This window comes from Heloderma suspectum, chromosome 4, assembly GCF_057233095.1.
Source record: "Heloderma suspectum isolate Gila_16-S chromosome 4, 16-S_ref, whole genome shotgun sequence".
Classification (NCBI taxonomy): Eukaryota; Metazoa; Chordata; class Lepidosauria; order Squamata; family Helodermatidae; genus Heloderma; species Heloderma suspectum.
Genome location: NC_139461.1, coordinates 276,616,743 through 276,628,761, shown reverse-complemented (window position 1 = coordinate 276,628,761; position 12,019 = coordinate 276,616,743). Strand labels below are relative to the sequence as shown.

Below are 12,019 nucleotides of genomic sequence, written 5' to 3'. Positions count from 1 at the left end.
TTTTTCCATTAATTTGTTGTTTCTAATGAAAGTGCAGGAGGTGGCATTATACCAGGTGAACTGCAGTTTCTCTAATCTGTTTTGTTCCTCCCTTAATGGGATTGAACCCTTCTTTTAAAGCAGCTATGTTGGAATGCTTGCATAGCTGCTTTGTGATTCATGCTGTGATGTAATAAGAGAGTGCAGTTACCAAAGGGTGTTTAGTGTAGCAGTGGCAAGTATTTAGTAAAACATGTGCACAGGCAGCTCGGCTGGATTTTGAAGCAAGAATGAAGTACCCCTTGGTCCCTTTAATCAATGATCTAACGTTTCCTCTTCTCTTCTTTTGGTTTTGTTTGCCCTTTGGGATATTATTGCTCTTATTGGTTTTCTGGCTTCAACATCTACTTCATGAAGGTAAGTCTTCCTACAAAATAGCTAAGATGTGCATGTGTATTAAGGCTTAGGTTTAGCTTTCTCTTTAAAGCATTGGGACACAAAACTATTTTTAGCTTAATGCTGATAATCTTGTAGAGAAACTAAATGCTTTTCTTAGGTGCTGTTGGAAATTCAAGCAGTTTAAAAGTAACACTAAATAATCTTCATAGCACTATAGTATATTTTGTTTTTAACTGATTGCTTTTAAGATAACTTAAACATGTTGTCTTTCTTAGTAAGTGTATACCCAAATATGCTTTGCAATTAATTTGAAACCTGTATCAGTAAATCTAACCATTATTAATGAAAGAACCAACAGGGTGGCTGGAAAGGGATAGTTAATACAATTGAGGAGGCAATGTTTCACTTATATTTCTGTGGCTAGTTCCTTTTATCTGTTTTATAATCTCTTCATTTCATACTGAATATCAGGCTTGGACATGTCTTCAAGAAACATACATTTCTGTAAGCTTCTGTAAGACATGATTCTACTTGAAACAAAGTAAAGTTCTGGTTCGTAAGAAACATTCCGAAATACATTACATGTTTGGTTGGTCCTAATAAAGGTTTTGCCTGACTATGGAATGTGGGCTGTACTTGAGATACTTGTTATGGAAAAGAGAATGAAATATGTTGTTGTTGTTGTTCAGTCGTTCAGTCGTGTCCGACTCTTCGTGACCCCATGGACCATAGCACGCCAGGCCTTCCTGTCCTGCGCTCTCTCCCGGAGCGTGCTCAAGTTCATATTCATTGCATCCGTGATGCTATCTAGCCATCTCATCCTCTGCCGTCCCCTTCTCCTTTTGCCTTCAGTCTTTCCCAGCATCAGGGTCTTTTCCAGGGAGTTTTCTCTTCGCATTAGGTGGCCAAAATATTGGAGCTTCAGCTTCATTATCTGTCCTTCCAATGAGCACTCAGGGTTGATTTCCTTTAGGATGGACTGATTTGACCTCCTTGCAGTCCAGGGCACTCGTAAGAGTCTTCTCCAGCACCACAGTTCGAAAGTATCAATTCTTCGGCGCTCAGCCTTCCTTATAGTCCAGCTCTCACAGCCATACATTACTACTGGGAAAACCATAGCTTTGATTAGACGGACCTTTGTCGGCAAGGTGATGTCTCTGCTTCTTACTATGCTGTCTAGGTTTGCCATAGCTTTCCTCCCCAGGAGCAAGCGTCTTTTAATTTCATGGCTACAGTCACCGTCTGCGGTGATCTTGGAGCCCAAGAAAGTAAAATCTGTCACTGCTTCCATTTCTTCCTCTTCTATATGCCAGGAAGTGATGGGGCCAGGTGCCGTGATCTTAGTTTTTTTAATGTTGAGTTTCAAACCAGCTTTTGCACTCTCCTCTTTCACCCTCAACAAGAGGCTCTTTAGATCCTCTTCGCTTTCTGCCATTAGGGTGGTATCGTCTGCATATCGGAGGTTATTGATAATTCTCCCAGCAATCTTAATTCCGACCTCTGATTCATCCAACCCGGCATTTCTCATGATGTACTCTGCATATAAGTTAAATAAGCAGGGTGACAATATGCAGCCTTGTCGTACTCCTTTCCCAATTTTGAACCAATTGGTTGTTCCATGTCTGGTTCTTACTGTTGCTTCTTGACCCTCGTACAGGTTTCTCAGGAGACAGGTAAGGTGGTCTGGTACTCCCATCACTTTCAGAATTTGCCACAGTTTGTTGTGATCCACACAATCAAAGGCTTTAGCGTAGTCAATGAAGCAGAAATAGACGTTTTTCTGGAATTCTCTTGCTTTCTCCATGATGCAGCGAATGTTGGCGATTTGATCTCTAGTTCCTCTGCCTCTTCGAAACCCAGCTTGTACTTCCGGTAGTTCTCGGTTCGCATACTGCTGAAGCCTAGCTTGTAGGATTTTGAGCATCACCTTGCTGGCATGTGAAATGAGCGCAATTGTGCGGTAGTTTGAACACTCTTTGGCATTGCCCTTCTTTGGAATTGGAATGTAAACTGACCTTTTCCAGTCTTGTGGCCACTGTTGAGTGTTCCAGATTTGTTGGCATATTGAATGCAGCACTTTAACAGCATCATCTTTTAGGATTTTAAATAGCTCGGCTGGAATACTGTCATCTCCGCTAGCTTTGTTGTTACTAATGCTTCCTAAGGCCCACTTGACTTCACTCTCTAGGATGTCCGGCTCAAGTTCAGTGACCGCACTATCATGGCTATCAGGGACATTCAGATCTTTCCTGTATAGTTCTTCTGTGTATTCTTTCCACCTCTTCTTAATCTCATCTGCTTCTGTTAGGTCCCTGCCTTCTTTGTCCTTTATCATGCCCGTCTTTGCACAAAACGTTCCCTTGAGATCTCCAATTTTCTTGAAGAGATCTCTAGTCTTTCCCATTCTGTTGTTTTCCTCGATTTCTTTGCATTGTTCATTTAAGAAGGCCTTCTTGTCTCTCCTTGCTATTCTCTGGAACTCTGCATTCAGTTGGGTATATCTTCCCCTTTCTCCCTTGCTTTTCGCTTCCCTTCTTTCCTCAGCTACCCTCATCAGACAGCCACTTGGCTTTCTTGCATTTCTTTTTCTTTGGGATGGATTTCGTTGCTGCCTCCTGAACAATGTTACGGACCTCAGTCCATAGTTCCTCAGGCACTCTGTCTATCAGGTCTAATCCCTGAAATCTATTCCTCACCTCCACTGTATATTCATCAGGGATATGATTTAGGTCATACCTGAACGGTTTAGTGGTTTTCCCGACGTTCTTCAATTTAAGCCGAAATTTTGCAAGAAGCAGCTCATGATCTGAGCCACAGTCAGCTCCAGGTCTTGTTTTTACTGACTGTATGGAGCTTCTCCATCTTTGGCTGCAAAGGACATAATCAATCTGATTTCGATATTGACCATCTCGTGACGTCCATGTGTAGAGTCGCCTCTTGTGCTGTTGGAAAAGAGTGTTTGCTATTATCAGCATGTTCTCTTGGCAAAACTCTATTAGCTTTTGTCCTGCTTCATTTTGTACACCAAGGCCATGCCTGCCTGTTATCCCGGTGATTTCTTGACTTCCTACTTTAGCATTCCAATCCCCTATGATGAAGAGGACATCTTTTTTTGGTGTTAGTTCTAGAAGGTGTTGTAGGTCTTCATAGAACCGATCAACCTCAGCTTCTTCGGCCTCAGTGGTTGGGGCATAGACTTGAATTACTGTGATGTTGAATGGTTTGCCTTGGATTCGTACTGAGATCATTCTATCATTTTTAAGATTGTACCCCAGTACTGCTTTTCCCACCCTTTTGTTGACTATGAGTGCTACTCCATTTCTTCTAAGGGATTTTTGCCCACAATAGTAGATATGATGGTCACCTGAATTAAATTCGCCCATGCCTGTCCATTTTAGTTCGCTGATTCCCAAGATGTCGATGTTCAATCTTGCCATCTCATGTTTGACCACCTCCAGCTTACCTTGATTCATTGATCTGACATTCCAGGTTCCTAAACAATATTGTTCTTTACAGCATCGGATTTTCTTTTCACCACCAGACACATCCACAGCTGAGTGTCCTTTTGGCTTTGGCCCAGCCGTATATTGGACACCTTCCGACCTGAGGGGCTCATTTTCCGGCGTCATCTCTTTTAGCCTTGTGATACGTTCCATGGGGTTTTCTTGGCAAGAATACTGGAGTGGGTTGCCATTTCCTTCTCCAGTGGACCACATTTTGTCAGAACTCTCTGCCATGACCTGTCCGTCTTGGGTGGCCCTGCACGGCATAGCTTATGGCTTCACTGAGTTACGCAAGCCCCTTCGCCACAACAAGGCAGTGATCCATGAAGGGGGAATGAAATATAATTTCAAGCTATTTTAAGTGTGTTATTTATTAATATCATAATAACCAGTACTGAAGTAGGCAGAGGGTTTGGTATAGTCATCTCTCTTTTGACTAAACTCTAAAATCATACAGTGTTTTTAACTATCCTATGACGGATAAACAGGTAACAAGTATGACTATCCTAATAGGTGTAGAAACAACTTCACTTAAAAACAGAAGTACTAGAAAAGTTCCTAAACATTCACATCTGATCCCTTCTACATTATACAATTAGCCACTTAAGCAGAAATGTCCAGAGCTGACTCAGATGTATAAGAATGTTCTGCTATTCCATGATCCAAGTTGTTTAGCTTTCTGCTTTATGTCTTTTTTAACTCCTCATGTATTTTTGAAAGACAGTCTTGAGACTGCAACACATATAGTTCAAGTAATTTTGCAGTCTGTAAAATTAACAGGGCATGGGGAGCATTGTGCTTCTAGTCTGTACCTCCAAAGGCATCCCAGGCTTCTTCCTTTTCTGTAAAATGAGGGATTTACCACTTTATTGTCCTGTTGATACAGATTTCCTGAGGCAGAAACCAAAGACTCTTGGGATCCCATGGCTAGATGCTCTGGGAGAAAGGCTTCTAAAATGGTACTTTTCTAGTCTAATCATATCAAGGGACAGCACGCTTGAATGGCCACTAATTTCTAACTATGTAAGTAAAAGGTCCGCTATGCTTGGTTTGAAATATCCTGGTATGTTTGAGGATCAGGAAGAGTCATGGTAGCACAATGTCTCTTTAGGGTGGAACTACTGCTATGGGGATAAGACTGCGTGTGTTAGCATATGAAGAGTAGAATGGTACTGTTAAAAGATGCCTATTTTGTACATGCCGCAACTCCAAAATTATTAGTGCACGCTGTCAGATATATAGAGCAATTCTTCAGCAATTACAGAAACAGTTATTATTAAACCCACTTACCTGGGAGTAAGCCCCATCAAACTCAATGGGACCTATTTTTTACATATATAGGATTGTGCTGTGAAACCTAGATTCTTATGCACACCAGGGAGTAAGCTCCAGTTAAGGCACTGGGACTTGCTTTTGTGTAAATCTGTGCCTAGGATTTGTCTGTAAATTATGCACAAGTGGTTTATCTAATCATAGTATTTTGAATGACACTGCTGGAGAACGGTATGTCAGCAACATTTGTACTTGAATAATGGTGAGCACTGATTTTATTGGGTGTTCTTGCAAGTACACGTATATGAGGGGTCACTCAGAACACTGGGTTTAAACTTGGCTCAAGATCAACTTGTCTGCAGTGTAGCTTGGGCTCAGTTGTGAAAAGTGATCGTTAAAATGTCGTTGTTGTTGTTGTTCAGTCGTTAAGTCATGTCCAACTTTTCGTGACCCCATGGACCATAGCATGCCAGGCCTTCCTGTCCTCCGCTCTCTCCCGGAGCGTGCTCAAGTTCATATTCATTGCATCGGTGATGCTATCAAGCCACCTCATCCTTTGCCGTCCCCTTCTCCTTTTGCCTTCAATCTTTCCCAGCATCAGGGTGTTTTCCAGGGAGTTTTCTCTTCGCATTAGGTGGCCAAAATATTGGAGCTTCAGTATCTGTCCTTCCAATGAGCACTCAGGGTTGATTTCCTTTAGGATGGACTGGTTTGACCTCCTTGCAGTCCAGGGGACTCATAAGAGTCTTCTCCAGCACCACAGTTCGAAAGCATCAATTCTTGGGCGCTCAGCCTTCCTTATAGTCCAGCTCTCACAGCCATACGTTGCTACTGGGAAAACCATAGCTTTGATTATACGAACCTTTGTCGGCAAGGTGATGTCTCTGCTTCTTACTATGCTGTCTAGGTTTGCCATAGCTTTCCTCCCAAGGAGCAAGCGTCTTTTAATTTCATGGCTATAGTCACCATCTGCGGTGATCTTGGAGCCCAAGAAAATAAAATCTGTCCCTGCTTCCATTTCTTCCCCTTCTATATGCCAAGAAGTGATGGGGCCAGATGCCATGATCTTAGTTTGTTTAATGTTGAGTTTCAAACCAGCTTTTGCACTCTTTACTTTCACCCTCAACAAGAGGCTCTCACCACTATATTAATCAGAAATATCTCTTCGGTGTTGGGTATGTGAGTTTGCCACTTTTTTGAAATAATTATATGGATTCTTCATTTGTTACCTTGAAAGTTACTGAAAATTTGCAATTATAAAGCCCACTTCTTGTCACTGGAGCAAGACAGATATAAGACCTAGACTTCGTGTGTGTGTGTGTGCACGCGCGCACATGTGCACACAAATATATATATATATTGTGTGTGTGTGTGTGTGTGTGTATATATATATATATATACACACACACTTCAGTATTTTTATTTATTTGTTGCATTTATATCCCACCTTTTTTCCTCTAGCAAGGAACCCAAGGTGGCTTACATTATCCTCCTCCTCCTCCATTTTATTCTCACAACAACAACCCTGTGAGGTAGGTTGGGCTGAGGGCCTGTGACTGGCCCAAAATCACCCAGTGACCTTCCATGGCCATGTGGGGACTAGAACCCAGATCTCCCGGCTCCCAGTCCAACACTCTCACCACTACACCATTCACTGGTTCTGTTGCGGCTGCAGAATGAACTGCTAGCACAACAGGAACTAGCAATTCTTGAAATAACTCTAGAAAATGCTTATTTCCAGAATGGGACAGCTCTGCTGACGTACCCCATACCAGGAATGAGCGTTTCCACTTGTTTCAAGAACCACTAGTTCCTATTGCACTAGTGTTCTGTTCCACTAGCATGGGATGGGGGGAGTATAAGATACTGCCCATTGTGTGTCTGTGTGGAGACCAGGAGTCTGATTTAACTCTTGATTAACTCTTCCAAAATGGTATCTAAAGGGGGAAATTATCTTCTTTCACAAAGTTGATGCATTTCTGAAATCATAATAACAGAGCCAAGTTCAGTGATGCTGTTTCTGCATTCTGGGTAAAAATGTCCATCTACTTTCTACCATGTTGCTTTTCCCTGTTGTTTTTCCGAAAAAATATTAACCCAGTAATTCCTTTTCAGCCCACAAGCCCATCACTAAAGAAATAAATATGCCACCCTCTGATAATTCTGATGGGAATGCTGACTTCCATTCTGAGAATGAATCCAGAGGAGGTGACAGCGAAAGTAAGATACCCAGAAGAGCCTCAAAAAGTGGTATGAGGATGACTCCACCTCTGAAAAAAATGGGACCCAAGCCTGCCTATTTGAGTTCAAAAGACACAGTCCGGGGAAAAGGTCTCTCTGCCATTATTTCAGACAGACTGGACCAGTGTGTAAAACAGTATTGCTTTGAGAAACATTCTTTATATAACACACTGATGGTAAGTAGTACTACTTCTTAAGATAAGTAGCCTACTTCTTAGTAGTAGCCATATTACTTTTTAGATAAGTGCCAGAGCTCCCTGCCATCTTGCCTAGAGAACTATGCTTTTAGAAGTTAATCCTTCCCAGATCAAGGAGTAATGGGTTTGAGATCAGAGTTTCAAGTCCCGTTGAAATTAGTGGAGTTTGCATCCTATATAATTAAACCCCCAAGGAGGTAATAGTAGCACAGGAACTCAGGTTTCCACCACCTTTCTCTTCGTGTTACTGCACAAACCCATAACTGCTTCTTAAATTCCCCTGAATATTGTCAGCAATTCTAGGGGCTTGCAATGGTGAATGTGCAGATAAAACAGAGTATGCATATAGTTCAGACATACTCATTTTGGTGACTTTGATCCAGCTTTGAGTATCAATCTCATGCAATGCTACCTTCCAGTTCTTGGGTGGGTGGGCATCTTGGGGTGAGTTTGTTGTTGTTGTTCAGTTAGTCTCCAGGAATTATAAAAATCGGTGATCAGTAGGGATTACATAAATCTCCAACCATGTACATGCCCAGCTAGCTGCCCCAGACTATAAAGTGCATTTAGAAATAAAATGAAAGAAAGGATGCTGCGACAGCCAGCCCTAGTGGGCTCCAGCATGCCCATACTGCCCCAGATGGGTCTGTTTGCTGCTGGTCTCTGGGTGATCTGTTTGGGGATCCCTGAGCTGTGGGCCCTGGACTTTGGCCCTGAGGTCCAACCATGCTGCACCACTGTCTGCACTACTGTCTGTCTAAAAGGTTAGGGATCCCTCACCTTTTTGGACCTGTGCTCACATTTGGGAATTTGAGAAACTGCTGTGTGTGTCACCACAAAATGGCTCCCACAGTGGATGTGGCTGGTCACATAATGGCTGCTGCGGAGGCCTGGCTAGTCAAAAGTGAGTTAAAGAGGTGGTGAAGGGGGAGAGCAGCATCAAGGTTAGAGGCTGGGAGGGAGGGGAAGATAGGAAAGCAAAGAGGAAGAGAGGAGAAAAAGAGCTAGGCTAGAAAGGGAGGGAAAGAAGATTGCCCTAACATTTTCCAAGGTTTCTCCTTACAAATTTTTTTTTTAAGGGGGCCGGGAGGGGAGAGATTTGTGGGGACTGAGGGAGGTCCCCATGGGTGTCATGGTGCCCACAGGCACTGCATGGGGAACCCAGTCTTAAGGTGTAGAAGGAACACATGTTTACCTTGTAATGGTGATGATATCTCCGTGATTGGCTGAGCTGGCCTCACATCATGGAGGGGTGGGGGCAGACAGTAGCTGCTATCTGCTGAGCGAATGGAGGGACGGGGCCTTGAGAAGCAAGGGGCTTGAAGCAGCACAAGGCCAAGGGAGGAAAGGGGCCCTAGGACAAGAAGTTTTGAAGAAATGGTCCAGAAAAATAAGGAGACCATGAGAAAGCCTGATGGACTTAGAAAGGGGAAGGATGACTGAGTATACTAGAGGATAGAGCCGTATGTGATCAGGAGCAGGCGGGATGGCAAGTCACACATTGCTTAGCCACATCCTTGACTGAAGACCTGCCTCTAGTAGGGCAAACTGTTCCCTTGTATGTTACACAGGGCCTGGTTTTGGTCTTTCCCTATCATAACTATTTTTGCTATTGTTGCATTTGTCCTATAGCAGCAGACGGAGCTGCCACAATTGGCTCTTTAATTCCCCGGTGCTGTCAGTTCAACCTTGACTACTCATAGGCACTCCACACAGGTGTTGGTAATATAACAGGTTTATTAAACCGGGATCTCCTAGTCCAGGGATGGGCAACTTATGGCCCTCCAGATGCTATTGGCCTGTGTTAAGGTTCCACTTACGACCTGGACCCCCTGAGCAACTTCTTAAGGATCTCTTGCCTCCTTAAGAGTCCCTCCTTCCTTCTTTTAAACTTCCCCTTCCCAATAATGTGGGGTTTAGGCTGTAGACATGGGGTGACTGACACTCTAGACACACGGTTTAACCACAACAGTTTACTAGTAGATTTAAAGCAAACAAATTACAACTACAGGTATTTACACAACAGGGCTGAGTGATGCAAAAGGCATTAAAAGAAAAGCCGCAACACGCAAGTTCCTTTACCCTAGCTGCCCTTATACTTTTCTAGGCTGCTTCTTCCTGCTCAGACTCTGCTTTCACTTCCGGCTTTGACTGTCTCTGCTTTGCTCTTGCTGCAGCCTAACCCCATGTTACTGGGAAGGGGAAGCTTAAAAAAAGGAAGCGGGACCTTAAGGAGGCAAGAGATCCTTAAGGAGTTGCTCAGGGGGTCCAGGTCATAAGTGGAACCTTGACAGCCTGCTACACCCATGAGCTTTCAGTGCTGGCTATGCTGATGGAAGTTGCAGCCCAAAAATGTGCTGGGGGGAAAGTGAGTAGAGATGCTGGGTTGTACTTAAGCGGACTGTGCACAGTTATTCACTGTGCCTGAAAACAGTCTCAAGAACAATCACATGGAAAATAGTTCTTTAGTTTTGTTGCCCTGTAATTGTTTTGTGCATGATGATCTTAGTTTAACTGCTTTTAATGCCGGTGGGGGGAAAAATGGGAGACAAGTTGATAAATATGATTCCAAAGAATATTCCTTACTGGGATGTTGTTCGTTCTTAGCTGCTGTGCGCTCTGCTGATCTCTCTCCTCTTCAGCCTTCTGTGCCAGTTGCTTGAGATCTCTAATGTTGTGCGAATCCAGGTGCTTCCTTCATCTTTGGTTATCCATATATATCGACTCATTGGCTGGCTGAGTGAAAAGCCTGTGACAATCATGAATTCCCTGCAGCAAGAAATCTGTGCTCTATCATCTTCCATTTTGGGGAAGCAAGAGAGAAAGAATCTCTAGGGCTAATGATGTGGTCTGGGGAGAAATAAAATACAGTTACACCACCAAACAAAGGAAGAGTGATGCATGTGTGTAATCGTCATTTATTTCTTAGGGGACTACTGGACAGAGTTTAATTACCTTTTCTCAATTGTATGTATCTTTTTTTTCAGAGATGGGCAAGGGGACATTGCGTGTTTCTTCACGTCAGATTTTCCATACAAAAACAAGTACTTGAGCTAAATATTAGACTGTTGGCTGGTTCTTATCTTGGGCCAAATTCATCACATGACATTGTTATATCCGGATAAAGAGGCTCATATATATATATATATATATATATATATATATATATATAAAATAAAAATCAGGCTAACCATTCTCTTTACTTCTGCAAGTAAAGAGAATCTCTCCCCCACCCACTCCACTTCTACAACGTTTCAGACAATAAATGTCTATTACCACTTAAATGCTAATTTTTAAAGAGTATTAATGAAAGGATGATACAGTTGAATATCTTGCCCTCTAGATCAATACACTTTCATTCCTTAACTCCTCCCCTGTGGTTATCAGCTGCTTCCTCCCACTCACCTACTGTTGCTGATACACAGTTGGTAAAAACGTGTCCTGCCCAATGCTCCAGATTAATCTTTTCCTAGGAATAACTCAATCTGATAGCTTTAAAAACACACTGGAATGTTTAACTATTCCAGGTCACTTCCTTGTCAGTTGAGTGCACATAGGGGTAGGTGTCCAGGTGCCCTCCAGGTATTTTGGATTACAACTCCCACATCCCTGACCATTGGCCCTGACCATAGTTACACAGACATGATTCTTGATTGTTTAACTATGGTTACAAAAGCAGAAGTGAGCCAGAACTGGGTGCCCTTGCTTGCCTGTTTTTTTAAAAAATGTCATCTTTCCCCTTTGTGGGGAGCTTAACATAAGGTAGTGTTCTGTCTGCATGGATGTTAGTGTGGTTAGTGTCAAAAGCTTCCAAACTTTCCGTGAACTTCCTGAAGTGGTGAAATTGTTTGTTCTGGCAATATGTGACAGTTGCTTCTGGAGAGATTTCAGCTAAATCTTAACTAAAATCTATATCCCTGCATGGTCTTTTATTCAGTAATACTCTTTGATGTCTTGTGCTTTCAGTTAAATCTAACTACTCTCTGTGGTACCTTCCAGAGAGGGTTCTGATGTATGAGATATACAGTGGTGGACATGAGTACTGCCAAGTGATTGACCTATTTTATATTCCTGGCCAGTATAAAAAATAAGAAGCTACCTGTGGAAGCGTGTGGTGGTTGGAGTACATGAGCAGAGCAGTGCTGGATCAGACCAAAAGCCTATCTAGTCCAGCATTCTATTCCCACAATGGCCAACCAGCTGCTTATGGGCAGCCTACAAACAGGCCATAACTGAAGTAGCACCTTACTGTTTGTCTTCTCTGACTTGTACCAAGAGGCGTGCTATGTCTGATACCAGAAATAATACATAGTAGCCATCTATCTTCCATAAATTTATTTTCTCCCCTTTTGAAGTGAGTGGCCATCTCTACATCTTGTGGTAGTGAATCCATATTTTATGTGCTGTTCAAGGCAGTACTTTCTTCTA

The 12,019-nt window shown here is 42.7% G+C and overlaps 1 protein-coding gene across 1 annotated transcript; it reads left to right on the top strand.

The window, feature by feature from the left end:
- Positions 1-269: 269 nt before the first annotated feature.
- On the top strand, positions 270-10,488 carry ADIG (adipogenin). Its single transcript, XM_084853934.1, has 3 exons — positions 270-396; positions 7,269-7,570; positions 10,199-10,488. The coding sequence occupies exons 1-3, from the start codon at positions 270-272 to the stop codon at positions 10,424-10,426; spliced, it is 657 nt and encodes a 218-aa protein (XP_084710060.1). The 3' UTR covers positions 10,427-10,488.
- Positions 10,489-12,019: the final 1,531 nt, after the last annotated feature.